Consider the following 21,964-nt stretch of genomic DNA (forward strand, 5'->3'; position numbering starts at 1 on the left):
CAGACTAACAGGCCTATAGTTTTCAGGCTGAGAAAGGGATCCCTTTTTGAATAACGGCACCACATTAGCAATTCATCAGTCTCTCTGCACCGTTCCAGCCCTTAATGAATCTTGAAAAAGTGAAGAGGTCTGGCATTCATAGAGCTAAGCTCGTTTAGTACCCTGAGATGAATACATGTTCAAGTCTCTTTTTAATTTCCTTGGTCATTAGCTGGTTCCTCAGTAGTGTAGACAGATGAAAAGTAAGGGCAAAGACACACAGGGATATTAGTCACCACAACTTTTAAGAATACTTGGTAGGAGCGACTAATCGCAGCAATTTAGCTACCATAGGTTAGTGTACGAGTCTCTGCGACTAATTGTGCATTGTTTGTGGCACAATGATTGCCTTTATACTGGCAAAGTCTGCACGTCTAAAATTTTGTGTTTTAGTTACTCCTTTATAGAGTTGTCTCTGTAACATAATGTCAAAGGAGACCATGTTGTGATCACTGTTGCCTAAATGCTCACCCACACAAATGGTAGAGATGAGTTCAGTAGTTATTATCAGGTCCAAGAGAGAATCATTCCTAGTAGGTCCTCAAACTGAATGAGAAAAAAGTTGCCATTTTGCATATATACAAACCTACTAGCTTTTTCTGACTTGGCCACTCCAGTACTCCAGTCAATGTCTGGATAATTGAAGTCCTGCATGACAATAACTTGACCAAGTTGTAAGGCCTCACCCATTTGTAATAGTAGCTGGGCCTCATTCTCCTCACTTATACGGGGTGGTTTATAGCATACACCAATCATTTTCTTTGTAATCTTTAGCCCTGCTGAAATTTCTACCCACAGGGATTCCCTCTGTCCCTCCTAAAAAGGGTGTAACCCACTAGGTCTCAGTGATACCAGTTGTATCATAATTGTCAGTACACGTAATAGCCTCCAGCTCCCCTTATTTCCCCGACAAGCTCCGTGCATTAGCCAGCATGCAGCAGGTTATTACTTTTCCCTCTGTCATTTATATTAGTGTTAAGGTTACTATTAGGCTGTTTTTGTTACAGAGGAATCTATCTGGTTAACTGTATGCCCCCCTTACTCCCCCCATGACCCCTTGCTAATGCCACTACCAGGTCTACACTAGCGTTCCCATAAACCTCAAGCTCACCCCCCCCATGCTAAGTTTAAACACTCCTCCAGCCTCCTAGCCATTATTTCACCTAAGCACAGCCGACCCCCTTCCTATAAGGTGCTATCTGTCACGGTTATATACATTATACCCCAAGAAAAAAGTCAGCCCAGTGCTCTCAGAACCCAACCTACACCAAGACTTTAGCTACGCATTTAGATTCCCAAACTCCCACTGTTTTTGTAACTTTGCACGTGGCACAGGCAAAACTTCATAAAAAATGACATTGGAGAACCTTTCCTTAATCTTAGAGCCTAGTTTCCTAAACTCACTCTTTAAGTTACAATTAGTTTTGTCATTACTTCCAATATGGACAGTTGGGTCATGCCCAGCTCCACCCAATAATTTGTCTACCTGATCAACCACATGCTGAACCCTGGCACCAGGCAGACAGCAAACTGTTCAGTTTAGCGATCTGGATTACAGATTACACTGTACACTTTCCTAATGATTGAATCCCCTATAACCACAATCTGTTAAGACCTAGCTCTGCTCTCCTCCCCACCACTACAAGATAAACTGGTCTCCCGGCTGTTAGAGAGATCAGTCCCATCTAGAACCACCAGTCCAGAGTTCATGCTCCCATTTTCTACATACAATCTGGCAAATCTGTTGGGATGCACAGACCCTGGAGCAGTCTCCCTTTTCCTTTTCCCCACACTGGGTTTTTCAACTGTTACCGAGCTTACTGCCTCATCATCTTTTCGCTGTTCTCCTCCCCCCAAAGTATCTGCCCCCTCTGGCTCCTGATCAGTGAGCAATTGTGTCTAATGTGTCAAAACAAATGAAATCGCCAGTGTGTGTTTTGACAAATCAGGCCCTATTGCCTCAAATGTTTGAAATGGTGAGGATTGCAACATTTCTGGTGCTCTTCATTATAATGACATTTGCACGTGATCCACTGGGCTCAAGTCTGCTGCACCTATTGATGCCTTCGGCAGAGGGAACCCTGGAATTTTCAGCAGCTTGAAGGTGGGGGTAGCTCCAGGCTTCCCCTGCATCAATAGACAGTAGAAGGGAAGTGCAAAAGCTTTGTATCTTATGCTATTATGCAGGTTTAAAGCTAGGAAAAATCCCCTTTTCTACCCTAAACAAAACACATCCTTATGTACATGCAGAGAACTTTCCTCTTTTTTTGCTGAACAAGATAGGTTCCCCTACAGCAAATGTTTCCAGATTTTATTTTAGTCTGTTTGAGGACCAACATTTGGCCAACCCCCCATCCCATTAGCTGGTAATAGGTTTGTACCAGCCATTAACCATAGGGAATATAGGAGGGCATTTCATTGTTAACTCCAAATGTCACTCTAATTAACCTTCCAGCCAGGCTTCCAGAAGTATCTATCAGAGCAAATAGTCATTCTCCCTAAATCTTTTCCTCAGCAACTGCTTCTAGCCCCCCCCCCCCTAAGGAGGGGCAACCTCAGAGTTTGGGAGCCATTGCCCTACAAGAAAAGTGCATGTCGATGTAGAAATCTCATGTTTAATGCTAGCTAGAATGATGTCCCTTTCAATATGTTGCTGGGAAACATAAAAGATAGAATACAGTGTAGAGACTATTGGTGATTTGGAGGCAGGTTCCTTTATAAGCAAACCAGTTATCCAGAAAGCAGAAAGTTATAATAAAACAGTATTTTGTACTTGATTCCAAGTAAGGTTTAATTAAATCTTGGAGGCCTTAGAAGAAAAACAATCCTATTGGGTTTAGTTAATGTTTAAATGACATCCAAACTAAGGAGAGGTCCCTTATATGGAAATCAAACATTAAATAAACCCAATAGGATTAATTATATCTTAGTTAGGATCAAGTACTGTTTTAATATTACAGAGAAAAGAAGAAAATATATTTTCAAATTTAGAATTTTTTGAGTAAAATGGACCTTTCCGCAATTCTGAGCTTTCTGGATCACGGGTTACCAGATAATGGATCCCATACCTTGTCATACAAAGCATAGACTGCATAAAAAACGATACAACAATGAACAATTAGGAAAAAGGTTTCTTTACTGTCACAATAAGTATAAAAAGGAACATTAAAAGCCACTAGCATAAAAAACTGACATTTTTTCATCTACAATCTGTATTTTTACACTAAAGATTATTTATTACAAAATACACAGTTGGACTTTTGCAAGTAGAGGCAGCATGGGATGTGTGATAAAACAGACTTCATAGTGCAATGAAAATTCAATTATCCGGGCCAATTCCATGTAGCTTGACTACCATTTTGGTCCAGTGAAGCCCTATATAACTGAAGAGTCATTCAGTGCTGTAAATACTATTACATATTATTCTGCCATGTTAAACCATGTTTCACCTTAATAGGTAGAGCAACAAACAGAAGCTTTGCATTAAAAACCCCATAATAAAAGCAGTTCAAAAGACTTTAGTATATGAATTGTTTGTTTCTATGACTATTGTCTCCTCTTTGCTTCCTGTAACCCCAGAGCTTATAACCTTCCCTGAAACTCTTTTAGAGAGCCTTGAAAGCTCACTCTTGAATTTAACCCCAACAAAAGCATAAATAAAAGGGTTCAGGCATACGTGTGAAAGTCCTAAAGTCTCTGTGACCGTCAGTCCTATGTCCAATTTCTGAAACAATGGACAACTTGGAGCGATGACATCCAACCTTTGTAGACTATCAATAAGCAATAATGTATTGTATGGTCCCCAGCATAGCACAAAGACAAACAACAGCACCACAATAACCACTTGAGATCGGTAAGAGTGACCATGTCTGGACTTTCGAAGAGTACAAAATATCCTGCAGTAGAAGAAGAACATAAGGAACAGGGGAAGAAGGAATCCTAGACTGAGGTTAATAAGCCGAATGGTCGTTCTCCAAGTATCAGCAGTTTCTGGGTCGAACTTGTAATGACAAGAATGACTTTTCAATTGTTTAATAAAGTCCACATCTCGGAAGTAAAACTCTTGCAATGAGAGCAAGCACGAGGTGGCCCATACAACAGCACAGATTAGGAATGTGTGGATGGGTCTTTGCTTTCTATGGAGCTCCACTGCATGCACAATGGCAAAGTAGCGATTCAGTCCAATGCAGGCTAAGAAGAAAATGCTACTATACATGTTGATGGAGAAAAGAGCTCCTACCAGCTTACATGGCACAGAACCGAAGACCCACCCATAGGCGTACTGTGTTGCCCAAAAAGGTAAAGTTAGTCCCAGGAAAAGGTCAGAGAGAGTCAAATGGAACAAATAGTGGTCAGACAAATGCCAGGAGCAACGCCTGCTCTTCAGGACATAGAGCACCAGTCCATTCCCTACCAGACCCAGTAGGAACACAAGCAAGAAGGTAGCTGGAATGAACCATTTGTTGAATCTGCTGGTTACCTCATAATTGCATGGACTGGCTCCCGGTGGGATGATTGGCAATCCTGTAAATATCTGGAGATATATTTGAATATGAGAATGATTAATATACATCTCTTTGTTAGTCTTTAATGCTACAATGCACAAAATTCTACCTTGTCACTGTAGTATTTCTATCTGCAATCTTCTTACAGGTGATTGACTCTCAGCTTGAACTTACACATCAGCCACACTAGCATAAAATAAGGCTAAGTGTAAACTTGCAGAGCTCCCAGATACCATCTAGCTGTGTTACCTAACGTATAGGTTATATGAAGCACCCACTGCTTGGTGGGGTTAAATGAGAAATGTAAGAACTCATCAACTTTATCAGTGATTATAAATAAATATATATATATATCATGCCCACATAACAGTACTTACATCGTCACTAGAGTAATAATCGTCCTGGTTTTCTGCCATATTGCATCAACCAGCCAACTCAGTCTGTACAGCTGTGGGAAAAAAAGAAGTGCATTTGACATTGAGGCTTTTTAATTTTGTGGTAATAACCTTGGCTGTTAGACTTTTAGAAGGAGGGAGGGTGCATCTGCAGGAAGGGGAAGACTACATGGAAGATACAGCTGGTATCAGTGACGTGCCCAAAACAATGAAATCACGTTTAATAAAGTGTAGAAGTTATTTGTAAATGTTATTGTTTTGGACAGTAGTAGCTTCCATCTGTCCCTTTCTATTCACTGCCATACTGGGGGAATACTGCCTTCCTCAACATGGTTTCAAAGCTGAAAAATAAGTGCAGAAAACACCAAAGGATAAACAAAAATTTCCAGTTGCAGTTAAATAGTGCATATATATATGCCCTGTTTCGTTTTTTATGCATTTTGTATATGGGAATAAATATCCCACAGTAATGTAGTCCAAGCAGATTTTTTCACTGAGAAGTTGTTTTAGTGTTCCAGGTTTCACACATTATACCACTGGGGGTAAGGATAGGGCAGGCGGTTTGCCTTGTGCCCAGGGTGCTGCGCTTCCCATTCCAGCGCTAGGTGCAGAGTGCAGCCAAACCCCGGATAGAGCTTTTTATATAATAATATTTTTTGCCTCCAAAGTGCTCCTGCACTTGCAGCAAGGGCATAAGTGAATGAACCCTGTAATGCTTGAAGAAAAGCACCAATACCTTCTGTGGGTTTTGGCTCACTGTCAGGAAAGCTATTTTTCACACCACATGGCTGTCCATTTTATAGTTCACAATAATTACATTTTAGATTGATTAGATTTTACATTGTAGAAAGTACTATTCTAAGACAATCTGCAATTGGTCTTCATTATTATTTGTAGTTTTTTTACTTTTTGTTCTGCAGCTCTCCAGTTTGGCGTTTCAGCAGCTATTTGGTTGCTAGGGTCCTAATTACCTTAGGAACCAGGGAGAGACTGGAATAAGAGACTGGAATATGAATAGTGGAGGACCTGAATAAAAAAAAAACTGGCCATTCTATAATATACTAAAAGTTAACTTAAAGGTGAACCACCCCTTTAACATGAAACAATACAGGAGAAAAAAACAACATAAAGGTATATACTCATATGTCTATGGAAAGTAAAACATACCGTAAAATGAAGTTTATTCACAGAGAAAAAACATTATACATTCAATGTTTCCTTTATCTATGTATTTATTGAGATACAAGGGCTTATTTATAATGTGCAGAGGGTCGGACTGGACCACCAGCACACAGGGAAAAATCTTGGTGGGCCTTGACTCAGGTACCTGGTCCTCTTGCCCCTTGACTCAGGTACCTGGCGGGCCCTGGGTACCCAAGTCTAACACTGAATGTGCAAAGTGCCATTTTTAGATGCAAAGCACCATCTTGGCTTTCCACTGAATTTCAGAGTAATCACAAGCACCCCCCACAACTTGTTTGGCACATGCTATTGTAAATAGTCGTCACGCACTATTTGGGGTTGAATCCCTTCTGATGTATCATTAGCATCTTACTGTATCTGCTTGAAGTTAGTTGCATCTATGGGCACAACCCACTGCACTTTCCCTATAGGAACCCTGGCTTTACCACCATGGCCAGGCTGGCAGTAGTTACAAGGATCCCTATTATCCATACCCTAACTTCATCAGAGCAGTCTACAATTTGCTAGGAGCATACTGTATATGGGTGTAGCTTTGGGGATAGCCATTAGCATCACAATAGTGGGGGCCCTGTTTCCTATATTGTTGCATATAAATACCCACTCCCTGCCGGGTAGGGTGTGTTACTCTGTGCCAGGCCCCTCTATAGATTTTTTTTTGCAGTTTGACCTGCCACAAATTTATTTCACCATTGGCAATAGCATCAACGCCCATGTCTTTGTATGTGCCCCTGATAAACTGGCGCACACTGCTTCCTGAAACAGAGTTGTTTAACTAATGTATGTTAACAGTGTCGGACTGGGATGTGAGGGGCCCACCAGGAAACCTTAGACCATGGGCCCACTCTCCAAACTATTTTCATCTACTTCTTACTCAGTCTCAATATTTTCCTGATTTTTTTTATCTTTACATTTTATAATCTATTCTTGTATACAGTATATTTAGTTGCTTTGTTCCCATAGTAAAATAGGTAATGACCATGAATTAGGCCAAATGACTAGAAGCAGGAGGGCTCACTGACCTGGGCCCATCGGGAATTTTCCTGGTATCCCTGTGGGCCAGTCTGACACTGTATGTTAATAATGTTATTTTGCTGTAACTTTGCTTATGTGTTTGTATCTAAGGATGTATGTAGTAACCCCTCCGTGCACCTCCTGTGCAACTTCTCCTCTACTGGTGACCACACTGGGTTCCCTTGCGACAACACAGTTAACACATGTCTCCCACTTCATTAGTAAACAGGCAGTAGTTTTTTTTGTTTTTTCACATTTTGGTTCACATCAACATCTCTGAGCAGAGCTAATAAACTTTGTGCAATTAAAATCTGGGCTTTAACTTCAATGAAAGATTTGACCTGCATAGCAGAGAAAGTGAGGACTTATAACTGTTTATATATATATATATATATATTTACTGTTATTGTATATTTTACTTTTTCATATCCATTTATATAACAAAACTTATGTAAAAAATGCAGAACTATGTGAATATCTGTACCACAGGGAGCACGGCCTACAGTGGTTTGGGGACGAGGCTATGACACACTGTTTGACAACTGGCCAATGGCCAAGTTAAGCTAGGAAAGTCTAGGTCTGTCTGGGTCAAAAAAAATGTTGGGGTCTATACATGCCACATAGTTGTTTAATGCTATGCATATAGGCTTCAAACAGTCCAGAATACCCCATGGCATATGAAATATGAGGCACTAAAATGCAAACTTTTAGTTAGGAAGAGAAAAATATATTTACTCATTTTAGATAATTTGAAATGTGTACTTTCCATATACAGTATATATATAGGAAAATAGCCAGCACTCAGGTCTAGACAATAACTTTGCCTGGCTGCTGTCTGCTGAGTCCAACAGTTCAGGCTACAATGGCAGCCTTTTTGGAGAGTTTTCCCACACATAAACATGGAAATGTATTGATTTTGCAGTAGCACTAACATTAAAATACTGTAGGTATATTTCATTTATACTTTATGGTTTTATGGTCTCTACATGCCACTGAGTTTAATAACCCAATACACGTTGGGAACAAGCTATTATATTTACTACTTACTACCTAATGACATGTGGGTGATAAGATGATAAAATGAAAGCATGCCATTTTTAAAAATACTTGGTTTGCAGTTAGGTAGTTGAAGTAGAGACATATTTAGCCATTTTGGATTTCTCAGACATATGAATTTTCTGGCCTGGCAGGAATTTTGATAAAGAAACACTTTTTTGACCATGAGGGATCTTTTGTCTCAGGAGAAGAACAGTTTCATTCACTGCCCGTTAGATTTAGGTGAATTTTTGAAAGTAGCACGCCCTATGACATTTTTCATCATTTACCCAAGTTGCATAAATTAGAGAGACCCCCCCCCCCTTAGGTAGACCCATAGTTGGGGGTGTTGGTTCCCTGGGGAAGCCCTTTCTGATTTAACTGACTCTTATCTCCAACCTTTAGTATTACATTTACCTAGTTATATCAAAGATAGCGGACAAGTTGTGAAATTTGTGCTACAGAATGGCATTTTACTTACATATGGGCTACTGCAGATGTTGTGCTCTTTATTCTTGTATTTCACATCACTTGGGTATTAAAGCAGTTAAATTTCATCTCGAACTATATAGCAACTGTAGGGACCCATAGGGTTAAATGGCCCCTATGGCTTTAAATCCCTACAGGTTTAGTTCCCTTAGTTGCTGGGCAGAAGGGAATGTATCTAAGTGAGTTCATTAACATATGTGTGCTATTGGCTAGTGCATGGTATATTTGGTATAGTGCTGGGAAAGGAGTGGCACCTTCATCTTTGCTTCCACCTGAGGAGCAGGGTGGATGTTGCTGTGAGCCCAGGGCATGGGCCCAGACCCAGTGAAGTCGGGGAACAGGGACCCGTGAATGAGGCATTAGATAGTGGCAGGTGTAGCTCCCTTTATAGTACCACTCTAGGAGTGTAAAGCAGTTAGGGTCGAGCTAGAAAGAGCAGTTCTGAGCTCCTACATAGGACTTGCAGTTTTGGAGGTATATCTCCCAGGCCACATTGCCTGTAGTGTAGGGATCCAAGTAAATAGGGAATCAGGATAGAGAATTCCCTGAGGGATCCACTACAGAGTGTGACGCAGAGGTGAAGTGAGATTGCTGCCAAGTCTGTCCGCAGGGGAGTGTCAGTCTGTATTACACTCTGTGGGCCTGATTCACTAAAGTGCGATAAAATTTATTGCACGCTTTTTTGTGTTAAAATAGACGCGATAATTAGCGCGCGATTCACCATAGTATTATTGCGTGCGTTAAGTCGCCATATCGCATGCGTTATTTTTCGTGCGACCGCATGCACTAGTTTTAACGCATGCGTTCATTTCCTCGCTGAAAAGAATACAATCGCATGATTCATAATCACTTAGGCGCGCTAAATATCGCATTCGGCTATGCAAAAATTAACACCTACTACAGGCAGGCGATAATTATAGAAAAGTACAGTAAATGAGTTTTTGCCAATAAAATATGGACTTACAGTGTTATTTATTCAAGTCTGTGTCTTTTTACCAAATTTTACTAAAGTCTTGGCATGTATGGAATTTCGCTACTATAGCGGTAAATATTTAGTCGCCATAATATACAGTACTATAGCGGTAAATATTTAGTCGCCATAATATACAGTACTGTAGCGGTAAATATTTACCACAAAATACATTACTAGGTATAATAATTATAGAAAAGTACAGTAAATGAGCTTTTGGCAATAAAATAAGGACTTTGCAGTGCTATTTATTGAAGTATGTGTTTCCCCTAGAGTGACGCAGCCGCCAGTTTGCAGGGAAATGGTCATTTTTAATACAGTAATTTTCCGCAAGTATTGGCGTGTATGGCTAACATGGTGTGCATTCATTCGCACGACTATTTATATGCGGCTACAAATGATGAAATGTTTCCCCAGGCATGGATTCGCAGCAAATTTTTGGACGTGCGGCGTATTTTTTCATGCGTTTCGCAAAACAATCTGCCAATGGCAAAACGCTTAAAAAAATTCGCCACGCAAAAATTCACTGCACGTCCAAAAATTTACACAAGCGTCAAAAAATAATAGTCGTGGGCAACAATTTTTTTGCCCACACAACATTTTTGCTGTTTCGTGGATCTTTCGAAGGATTTGCTAATTTTTCACCAAAGATAACCAGAACACATTTGCTCATCACTATTGGCTACTATTTATAGGCATCTACTATTTATATGATACCATTTATATGCTAGCATTTATATGTGGCGACAATTTATATACACTATTTCTAAGCTACTATTCATATGCGGTGACTATTCGCGTGCGTTATTTAGCGCATGTACCGTCAAATACCGCTTGAAAATAGTCATCGCGAGTTACATAATGCATGCAATATAGCGGGTAAAATAGCGCAAGTATGCTTATAGCGAATCGTGCAAAAAGTCGCGAAAATTAAGACGCAATAAAATTTTTACCGCACGCTATAAATAGCGCACGTTTTATCGCACTTTAGTGAATCGGCCCCTGTATGTGAGACTGTACCTCTGGCCTCTGAAGCTGTATTGTGAGTAACCCTGTGGGTGTTAAATAAACACTTATTATTTTGTTATTTGCAAGAACCTCTGATGCCCTCTGTTTTATTATTCTGCATAGCAGCAATAGATGTGTAGTTGCACAACACCCTCCCTTTCCTCTTCCACTTAGCAAAGGCCTATTCTGTGTAAGAGAGTGCAGTGTAACCCTATTGAGCTGAAATAGAGGTTACACAACTATGAGTGCCTATCGCAACATTTCCTACTCACACACCATTTTTTGTCAGCAGACCTGGTAAAATACTCTTTTCTACCTTTTCCAGGTTCTGCTGGAGGGGATGTACAGCTCTGTGGAATATGTTGGTACTTTAAAATTGATTTATTATTATTATTATTATTATTATTATTATTATTATTATTATTATTATTATTATTATTATTAATAATAATAATAATAATAATAATAATAATAATAATAAACCTAAAGGGCAGACCTTTAGGTTGCTTAGCTAACCAATTATCCTTTAGCTGCCATTTCAATGTACAGTTATCTGCCATTGAATCTGTGTCAAATATCTAAAAGGATGCAGCATTTTAAATGTATGGTTTGGCCATATAGTTTCCTTTATTTACAGGTACTGTACTGCAATTTTGTGCATTGCGTGCCCCCTAGTGGCCATTAAAAGGGATTGCACACGGGTATGTTTATTTTGCACACAAAAGTGAACAGAACACTAAAAACAGTACTTTACTGGTGATTCATTCCCTTATAATGTATATAACTGGCGGGCATTGCCCTATGCCTGGGAATAGCAGCACATGAAATAGTTTGGCGCTTTATAAATACATGATAAAACTAATAATAACAAATAGTACCAATTTATCCTTGCAACCATGCAGTGATGTGAATGACAGGCTGGAAACCGAATAGTAGAGGGCCTGAAAATAAGGATAACAAATAAAATGTGACAATTGATGTGACACAAAGAGTTTTTTTCCCCTGGGGTCGGTGTGCCATTAAAATGTATTTATAAATAGGTAAAATTGCACTTACAAAATGTCATCAGACACTTACACAGCTCATCAGGCAATGGGTTTTAACCCATGACACATTGTAAGTGCAAACTATGTATAAATACATTCTTATATGGTACACACTAAAGGCCTGTGCCCCTTTATCATTTATATTTTTTACCTGCAGGTAATAGTCTTTGCCAAGCCTGAAGTAATTCCAAACACTTACAGACAAGGTGGGTGGGTAATCCTGTTCTAGATAAATGCGCTCTTACACTCTGTCATGGGGCTGGATGTGTAGAGATTGTTCATATCAATAGGACACAAGATGAACTTGCCATTGTAACACATTCCCTAATTACCCTCAAACTTTAACCAAACTCTGGCAGACTTTCTTCTACATATCTGTCCAAGTGGATGTCTTATGGTTCCAGTAATGCAGGTGTACCCAACCTTTTTTTACTTGTGAGCCACACTCAGCTCTAAAAAGGTTTGAGGATCCACACAAGCATCTTTGAGGATGTGATTTGGTAGCCCCATGGGGACCTACTTTGAGGCCCCTGGAAGCAAGATCACAGGGAGTGGACCATCCTGGTGGATTATCCCAGGGGCTTCTGGACAGGAACCGCAGGATTTTCTTTAAGAAACATCACTTGTGCTCTAGTGTAATAGCCCCTGCTGAACATATTATTATTATTTATATAGCGCCATCAGTTTACACAGCGCTTTACAGAATAAAGTGGTACAAAAAACAGTTAACGTGTACATATAAATGATTCACAAAAATGGGTTACAGTTACATTTGGAAGAGGATTCGAGACACTAGGGGGAGGACCCTGCTCACAAGAGCTTACATTCTAAAAGGGAGGGTGGCTTAGACATAAGTTCAGAGTAACTAGCCTGGAGTTAGAGTTCATGTAGGTGTGTAAAGTGACAGTAAGGGCGGAGTGAGAGGTGAAAACCAGTGGTTAGCGAGTAAGATTAGGGGTGCTCAGTGGGCAATCTCATTTCTGAGGGTTTAGGTTATAGGCTTGAATGAAAAGGTGAAAAAGGCTTGGAGAGTCTGGCAGTGCTTAATGGGATGGGAAGAGCGTTCCAGAGGATGGGTGCAGCTCGTGAGTCCTGGATGCGAGAGTGAGAGGAGGTGATGAGTGAGGGGGAGAGAAGGAGGTCATATACTCTCAAGATTCCAACTCCACTCAGCGGGGAAACATAGCATTCGTCGTTCCATGGGCAAAATTTCAGTACTGAAGTTCTCATGAATTTAAACCATGTAAAGTAAAACAGTCCGCTTGAGTAAAGGAGACAAAACCCAGACCTGTAGCAGTGCTCTTGGTACCTGAGTTACTGATCCTGGGTCCCTGTCAGACTACATATGTTCCTTTCCTCTCTGGGGCTTCTCTTGGGTTGGGCAGCGCCTTCATTTTTCTTAGTACTACAGGTACATTGATTTCTACTTATTTCAGATATTTCCAAACATCTGTTGTTAACTATTAGTAAAAACAAGCAATGTTAACTCAATCAGCCCCCACCTTATTTATACCATGTGATATGTGAATGAGACCCCACCCTGCCCAGAGTTACAGTAACTGTTGTGTCGCTGGAGGGTGTTGACGAGACAGAGGAAGCTGAAGGTATGTTGATTGCTGTGGGTGCTCATGTCATACCTTTCACTTCTTTATTTTTACCCAGAGCTTTGTTTAAATGCAGACATCTATATGAAAATACTATGTAACAAGTGTTGCTTATGTACTACTTATGGTTCTTGTGTACAAGGATAGGAGGAAAACAAAACCGCAGACAATAAAGTTGAACCTCAGCTGCCAATAAGCACTCAGCACTTGTGGGTCTATAAGTCTAAATACTGGAAACAATATATTTTTATTTGAATTTATTAAATTCAGGGGGTAATGTAATAAAAGATGTTTGGACTCATCCCTGCACATATTTATTTGTTGACAGTGTGCATGGTTTGCCCATAGTGCAGCCAGTGACCGTTATCACTAACATCATATATTCCACTGCCGAACAGACGTGTCACCCTCCCAGGATATGAATCTACCACCCCTTGTGTGGGCTTTTCCTCTCCCCCCACATATTTATACCACTGTAGACCACATCTATAGATTCTCATAACAAGAGGCTATTCACAGAACAGCAGCCACAATGGTAACCAGCTTCACAACTTATGTGTAGCCTTCAAAAAAACAAAAACTGTGGGCGAATACTTGTATATTACTTGTATATTGCTAAGCAGAACAATAGAGTCTAAAAGCTCATTGATTAAACAAATGCAACAAATTTAGACTGAAACCGCAATAATTTCCACCAGAACTTAAAGGAGAATGCAAGTCAAAATGTAAAAAGCATACTGCCCAATAGTCCTCCTATTGTTTAGTAAAAACACCACACTTTTGGCTCACCTAATCAAATATTTACTCAGTCACACTTACTTCACATTTTCTAGAACAGGCAGCCATCTCTAAAAAGGTATTCTCCCTTCCTTTCCCTCCTTGCTTCATACTGCACATGTGTTTCATTCCCTCCCCCCCTCCCCTCTGCCAGATCCGCTTCTGATTGGCTGGTGGGCATGTGTAGCTCAGAACAGGAGACAGGATCAAGTTACACACATGCTCAGAGAATAGGAAGGCTGCCGCTGGCACCTACAGGAAGGGGAGAGAGATTTCAGTGATGTCACTGTAGGCGTCACACTGCTGTAGGCTGCCAGCACCATATCTCAGAGAAGCAAGCAGGGATCTGGGAATTTAGATATGCAGTAAGTACTTAAAAAGAATGCCTTTAGACATATTTTTAATTTATATTAACCTTTCATTGTCCTTGAAGCACAATATCATGTCCATCAGCTTGTGTGCAATTCAGCTCTGCAAGCACGGAGAATGGGGAAAAATACTTTCCAAATCAGGGGAGGATTCTGTGTGGGTTTCAGGGTTCTAAAATCCAGGCGTGCAGTTTTGAACCGGACAGCCCCTTGTAAAAGTCCAACCCACAGAGCAGGAAGCAAGGGTCGAGCCCATTGCATCCATTGCTGATGCTCTAAATGTCTGAATGACAGTAGGGAGGGTGTCTAAGTTCCTACCCTCTTCTACCCCTAATGAATACAGTGCTGGTGAAGCAGGCGATTCCCAGGTCTCTGCACTCTGCAATAGATTTAGGCTGGAGGACAGGGTGAAATGTTAAAAAACATGGAAAATTACACTAGTTTTTTTGTGCCTTTCATTTCACCAATAAACAGTTATGTTAACCGAGGTTCAGAAACCCACCCAGCAACCAAAAAGCATCTACTAGTCAGTTGTTGAAAAGCAAACATCTTATTGGTTGCTGTGGGTTACTTCTCCTGGGCAAAATTTGTGGATTTTATTACATATGGGCTTTTATACGTTACCCTTAGCGATGAGCGAATTCTTTCGCCAGGCATGGATTTGCAGTGAATTTCCGCATTTCGCCATTGGAGAATTGATTTGCGAAACTTCCGTGAAAATTTGCTGCGGAAAAATTCGTCGCGCAGAATTGTTTTTGTTGCACGTCAAATTGGGCGTAGTCACGTCAAAAAAAGGGTGTGGTCACGTCAAAAAAAGGGCACGGTCGTGTAAAATTGGGCTCGGTCGCGGCAACAAAGGGCGCGTTCGCGACAAATTGGGCATCAAAAAATAGACGCAGGCGCGGGTGACAAAATAGACACGGGCGACAAAAAAAAATTGCGCGACAAATGCGTTTCACAAATGTTTTTGCTGTTTCGCAAATTTTATGGCGTATCGAAACGGGGCAGATTGGCTCATCACTAGTTACCCTTTATTAGCACACTCCCGTAGAACAGGATCACACTCTCCTTACCTGTGTTTAGAATCCAGCCGCCCTGAATTGCTTTGCTTATGAAAGATACTGGGGTTTACAGCGTAGGGCTTTTACCTAGTAGGCCCTGAGGAGCACACCTGAGGGGAATATCACTAGGAAAAATAAATCACACACAAATTTGCAGTAAAAAAGATGAACTTTACCTTCAGATGAATAAAGCATGAAACAGGGTTTGGAACCCAACCCCCGGCACACTCTCAGTTTGCTTCTCTGGTTGGACAAATGCTTGCTCAGTTCCCTGGCAATGTGTCCCTTCCCCAAGAGCTCTTTAACACCTCCAGTAGAGCTACCTGCCCCAAAGTACCTCTCCTTTTAGCTAAGATAGTTGCCCCCACATAGCAGGTACATGAGCATAACCTGTCCTCACACAGGGGACACCAGGATAGCAACAGGCATCCACAGGCAGCTGAGCAGGATGTCGAAAGCTTTCTCTATGTGGCTGGAGCTCAAGGCTTGTCTCAAGCTGAGTACCACCCAGCCACTCTTGTCACTGTCCACTGCTCTCTTACTCCATCTGCTGCTCTCTCCTTCCATGGCTCTGGTTGGCTGCTGCAGCAGGGGTTCCTTTATGACCTCTGCTAGTCTAACCCTAGGATTTGGCTCCAAAGCAAGGCTCTCCCTGGGTCCGCCTCTTTTCCCAGAGGTGCACTGGGGTTCCCATCCAATTAGATTGCTGTCCAGCCTGTAACTGGGCTGGAAGATGTTACAGACAAAAAACAGGGAAAAGGTTTCTCTGGACCCCTACATACAGTTATATAGTTATACGGACCAATTAGTTAGCACGTCCTCTTTGGCTTCCACCTGAGGAACAAGGTGCATGTTATTGGGAGCCTGGGCATGGGCCCAGTGAAGTTAAGGTTAACCCTAATATGCAATATGTTGCCATTGTAGGACCCGCACCTAACCCTTACCCATGGCTTTTTGCTCTATCTGCTACTTGTGCGCATACATTAGGTTCCTAGACAGGGAAACTTCAGCAGCAGTCTGACTCAAACTCAACCTAAACCTGCAATAGTAAAATACTAGAATTAACCTTAAAGGAGAAGGAAAGGCTAAGTCACTTGGGGGTGCCAAAATGTTAGGCACCCCCAAGTGACTTAGAACGCCTACCTTGTACCCCGGGCTGGTGCCCCTGTACGGAGGGAACAGCACCAGCCCGGGGCACCTGTAGACACCGCTTCCTCCTTCCTTTGCGCGCTGCCGGCGAAATCCGCCGGCCGGCGCATGCGCAGTAGAGTGAAAAGCCGACTTTAATGTTAAAGTTCGGCTTTTCACTCTACTGCGCATGCGCGCGCAAGCGAGGAGGAAGGAGGAAGCGCCGGCAGCTACCCCGGGCTGGTGCTGTTCCCTCCGTACAGGGGCACCAGCCCGGGGTACAAGGTAGGCGCTCTAAGTCACTTGGGGGTGCCTAACATTTTGGCACCCCCAAGTGACTTAGCCTTTCCTTCTCCTTTTACATGCCTGATCTAAGGGTAATACCATGGGTCCCATGGGTTGAGGTCAACTGTCACATCACTAGTGTAATTGCAGAACCCTCTCACCTTCCTCTACCAGTTATCAAAGTTAGATAAGAGAGTCCAGTGTGACCCATATCCTACTGGTACTAGTCTGGGAAGGCAGTCTGGCAGGGCAATACTTTTAAACACATTTTATTATTTCTAAGTTGTGATAGTAGGACCCAGACATTAGGTTCCCTGTTGGGCCCTGGGAGGTCCAGTCTGTTCTAACTTGACTGAGCAACAGAGACATATGGAAGGTATTTCATGACTGCAAAGACATATGTCCAGTAGCCCAATGACCCGTAGTGAAACGTAGGGAAGCAGGGGCATGACAGATACGTTGGACAGACTTAGCCACTCCCAGTTGCAGGTGATTCGTTGATTCATAAAGGGTATAAATGCTGGTAAACCGTTCCCGCGTCTCAATCCATTTTAGTCAGCATAGTAAAACGCCCACCCTTCCTCCCTACAGAGGTGGAGATAGCGGAGTGTTGTGGGTGGGGTGATTGAGTTGGGGGAAAACAATGGTTGGGTTAGGAGGGGAGTTTTATAGTTAAGTGGGACTGGCATGCTTGGAACCTCAGGGGTAAGAAAGTGGATCAGGAGGTGAGTTTTGTTGGGTAGTTGGTTCCGGGCTAGAAGGGCAGCTGGCAGCGCCAGTTGCGCTGCGCAGTTATTGGATTGTTACAGTGTTTGGTTATTTAAAAGTTGGTTTATTTGTTATACAAACATTTGTGTTATGTTTGAGATGTTTTGTTTCACATTTGTTATTTATGTTATGTTTTAAATTAAAACTTTGATTGTTGTTAATAAATTTTCTGCGGCCATTTTATCCCAAGAATTGGTGTTCGTGTGTTTATTGGGGTTGGTAAGTAAAGAGGTAAAAGGGGGGTGTTGGTTGGGAGAAGGGCGGGTCAGGATCCGACGTTACTCATGATTTTTAAGATTGTCATAGACAGCAGGGATACTTGGCCTTTAGCTTCATTGATCTCAGTATTCTTTATTTCCTAGTAATTGTTTCTCTAACTACTCTCTAACTGTTTCTCTGACTACTGCATTCAGTATATGAGCCGTGTCCCGCCATCATCTGTATTCATTACGTTTTTTGTGCGAACGGGCAAATGTTCTTAATCCAAAAACTGACACTTTGCCTTCTTTGATCTGCCTGTTTAATGCGGTGTTAAATCAGTCTCATTATGACTTCGGCTCCCGCTCACATCAAGCCGTTATTGTTTTCTTTTCATTCTACAAATTCCCTTTATACCTGCCGCAGAAAGATTCAGATTCAAATTAGTCATTTAACATAAGAATGAGTATGTGCTGTAAAGTTATTCTTCAGCAACAGCTTTCTATGTGAGCAGAAAAAAAATCATATTAATAACAAAACCTTTCCAATAAGACTGCAGTATGTACAATAGCACACTGTAAGGGAGGCTCATTATTAGGCCAGCTCCTTGTTTCTGCACCCCATGTCAACTCATCTGTACCCCTACTATCTGGGAGGGTAAAGGTGGCCATACACAGGCCGATTCTAGTTGCCAATATCGGTCCCTTAGACCAATTCGGCAGCTTATCGGCCCATGTATGGGTACTAACGACGGGCCAGAAGATCGGGAGAAGATCCGCTCACTTGGTGACCTCACCCCAGGGCCAAACGACCGAATTAGCCTGATATCGCCCACCCGTAGGTGGGGATATCGGGAGAATATCCCCTCGCTTGGTGACCTCGCCCCAGGGCCAAACGACTGGATTAGCCCGATATTGCCCACCCGTAGGTGGGAATATCAGGAGAAGATGCGTTTGCTTGGTGACCTCGCCTCAGGGCCAAAGGACCAAATTAGCCTGATATCGCCCACCCGTAGGTGGGAATATCGGGAGAATATCCGCTCGCTTGGTGACCTCACTCCAGGGCCAAACGACTGGATTAGCCCAATATTGCCCACCGGTAGATGGGAATATCAGGAGAAGATATAAAGGATGCGTTTGCTTGGTGATCTCGCCCCAGGGCCAAACGACCGAATTAGCCCAATATCGTCAACCCATAGGTGGGAATATCAGGAGAAGGTCCTCTCGCTTGGTGACCCCGCCAAGCTAGCGGATCTTAGCATGTATGGCTACCTTTACATTATGGTCTGGTTGTGTGGGGGAGAAAGGCCAAAGCCGTTTGGTATGGCTTTGCTACTTGCCTCTCTACATAGATTTGCCCTGTACAATACATTTCCCTACTGTAAAATGTACCTATTATAAAGGAAATGTTTTTGTGTACTGTATGCTACACACCAGCAGCTTCCAGCCTCCACTTATCCTTCAGTAATCTCAAACCATCTGCCTTATCTAAAAATGGAAATACAGACACTGAATACTCTGTTTTCTCCTTGCTCCTTGCATGCAATACACGTCTGCGGCATACAGACAGGTGATAGTAGTGCTCGGGGTTGGTGCTAAGCATCACTGGGCCCCACCACTCAGTAGGTGGTATCAGTTTGATAGATGTTTTTTATCAATAAGGAAAATATTTTTGATAGGAATGTTTTTATAAATGGGAACATTATTCTTCAGAAGAATTCATAAATGTAATATTTAGTAAATCAGCCCCCTAGTCTCCAAGCAGGATAGATTTTCCCTTTCTTCAGGCATAAAATGGCATCGTTTTCTCTCTCTGGCCGACTGAATGCTTCGCGGTGCTGTGTTCTGAAGATACTGTACTCTCAAACAGTCGCTGAATCATTTCATCCAATGAATAATTACATTTGTTTTACTATTGAACATGAGAACATTAGAAACCAACGTGTTAATTTTGCTTTCCTTTAAATGATACCAATTACACGAAGTTAAAAGAACCCAGAATTAGTCATCCTCTGCACATCAGATGGCAACAAAGTCATATAAGGATAGATTTGTGTAATGAGTAATAACCACATCTTGTAGCTGAACCACCACTCCCCAACACTGAGGAACACAGGGACTCACAGAAGTGGCATTAACCCTAAACTGGACTTACAGGGAAATGATAGTTTGAATCAGCCTAACCCCAGATTTACTAGTGCCTTTATCCCAGTTTTTAGATTTATTTATATTAGCATGCCGAAATGGTTTTATATTCATGTTAAAGTGTTGGCGGAACCCCATTTCTAGCAATGTAACTGCACGTTTGAGAATCTGATGTTATTAACACCAACAAAATGGATTTTAAAACACCAACAATTGCCAAATGTGCCTGATTCCCAAATGGTACTCCAATCAATTAAATACCAAAGAGTACAAAAAGGTCACAAAACAGAAATGCACTATTTGTTTTGCAACCCTCAGAAATGGTAACCTATAGCAGCCAATCAGAATTTGGCTTCTACTAGTTTTCCTGCTTCCTACTTCCTGACTAATTGTAGTAAAATGATTCCATTAAGCCCACTCTGGTCAATTCAACAGGGGCTGGACGTTCCTGCTGATTATAATACCTAATATATAATATATTCCTTGTACAGGTATAGGACCCGTTTTCCAGAATGCTCGGGACCAAGGGTATTCCAGATAAGGGGTCTTTCTGTAATTTGGATCTCCATACCTTAAGTCTACTAAAAAATCAATAAAACATTAGTTAAACCCAATAGTATTGTTTTGCATCCAGTAAGGATTATTTATATCTTAGTTGGGATCAAGTACAAGGTTCTGTTTTATTATTACAGAGAAAAGGGAATCATTTAACCATTAAATAAACCCAATAGGGCTGTTCTGCCCCCAATAAGGGGTAATTATATCTTAGTTGGGATCAAGTACAGGTTCTGTTTTATTATTACAGAGAAAAGGGAATCATTTAACCATTAAATAAACCCAATAGGGCTGTTCTGCCCCCAATAAGGGGTAATTATATCTTAGTTGGGATCAAGTACAGGTACTGTTTTATTATTACAGAGAAAAGGGAATCATTTAACCATTAAATAAACCCAATAGGGCTGTTTTGCCCCCAATAAGGGGTAATTATATCTTAGTTGGGATCAAGTACAGGTACTGTTTTATTATTACAGAGAAAAGGGAATCATTTAACCATTAAATAAACCCAATAGGGCTGTTTTGCCCCCAATAAGGGGTAATTATATCTTAGTTGGGATCAAGTACAAGGTACTGTTTTATTATTACAGAAAAAAAGAAAATCATTTTTAAAATTCTGAATTATTTTATTAAAATGGAGTCTATGGGAGACAGGCTTTCTGTTATTCTGAGTATTCTGGATAATGGGTTTCCGGATAAGGGATCCCATACCTGTACTTAAATTTGTACTTACCCTCAAGTGGCCCTTGTGTTGCTGAGAGCCCAGGGCTAGTATCATAGTAACATAGTAAGTTGGGTTGAAAAAAGACATACGTCCATCTCGTTCAACCATAATGCCTATATATAACCTGCCTAACTACTAGTTGATCCAGAGGAAGGCAAAAAACCCCATCTGAAGCCTCTCTAATTTGCCGCAGAGGGGAAAAAATTCCTTCCTGACTCCAAGATGGCAATCGGACCAGTCCCTGGATCATCCATTCTGCCCTTCCCTTAAACCATTCAATATGGACTGGAATGACTAATGCCTTATTTATACCTCTATGATCTCTAAGTTTTTTTCTCCTCGGTCTTCAGACACACATAAACCCCAAATGCTAAATGGCTAATGAGCCCTGTGGTAATAAGCCATACAGCTCGTATGTAGCTACAGTGTGGCTACCTGTAACCAACGCCCCCTCTCCACACATGTACAAATCCCATGGCATGGGTGCAGGCTGGTTTGAGTCCATGGATTGTGTATGGTTTCTAGGGGTTCCCCTTCCTCCCAGGCCACCTTGCCTTCTCCGATTGCTCCACCCCTGGCGGCACTGCATGTGAATGAGCAAATCCTAACTTCTCATTTAATTTTAACGTGCATTGAAAAGGCTCAGTTACA

General features: G+C 41.5%; 1 protein-coding gene across 1 annotated transcript; it reads right to left on the reverse strand.

The window, feature by feature from the left end:
• Nucleotides 1-3,250: 3,250 nt before the first annotated feature.
• On the reverse strand, nt 3,251-5,028 carry cxcr3 (chemokine (C-X-C motif) receptor 3). The gene is given in 2 exon segments (NM_001011067.1): nt 3,251-4,573; nt 4,922-5,028. Coding segments are annotated over 2 exon segments (1,065 nt in total). The 5' UTR covers nt 4,961-5,028; the 3' UTR covers nt 3,251-3,547.
• Between the last annotated feature and the right edge of the window lie 16,936 nt (nt 5,029-21,964).

This window comes from Xenopus tropicalis, chromosome 7 (assembly GCF_000004195.4).
Source record: "Xenopus tropicalis strain Nigerian chromosome 7, UCB_Xtro_10.0, whole genome shotgun sequence".
Taxonomy (NCBI): domain Eukaryota; kingdom Metazoa; phylum Chordata; class Amphibia; order Anura; family Pipidae; genus Xenopus; species Xenopus tropicalis.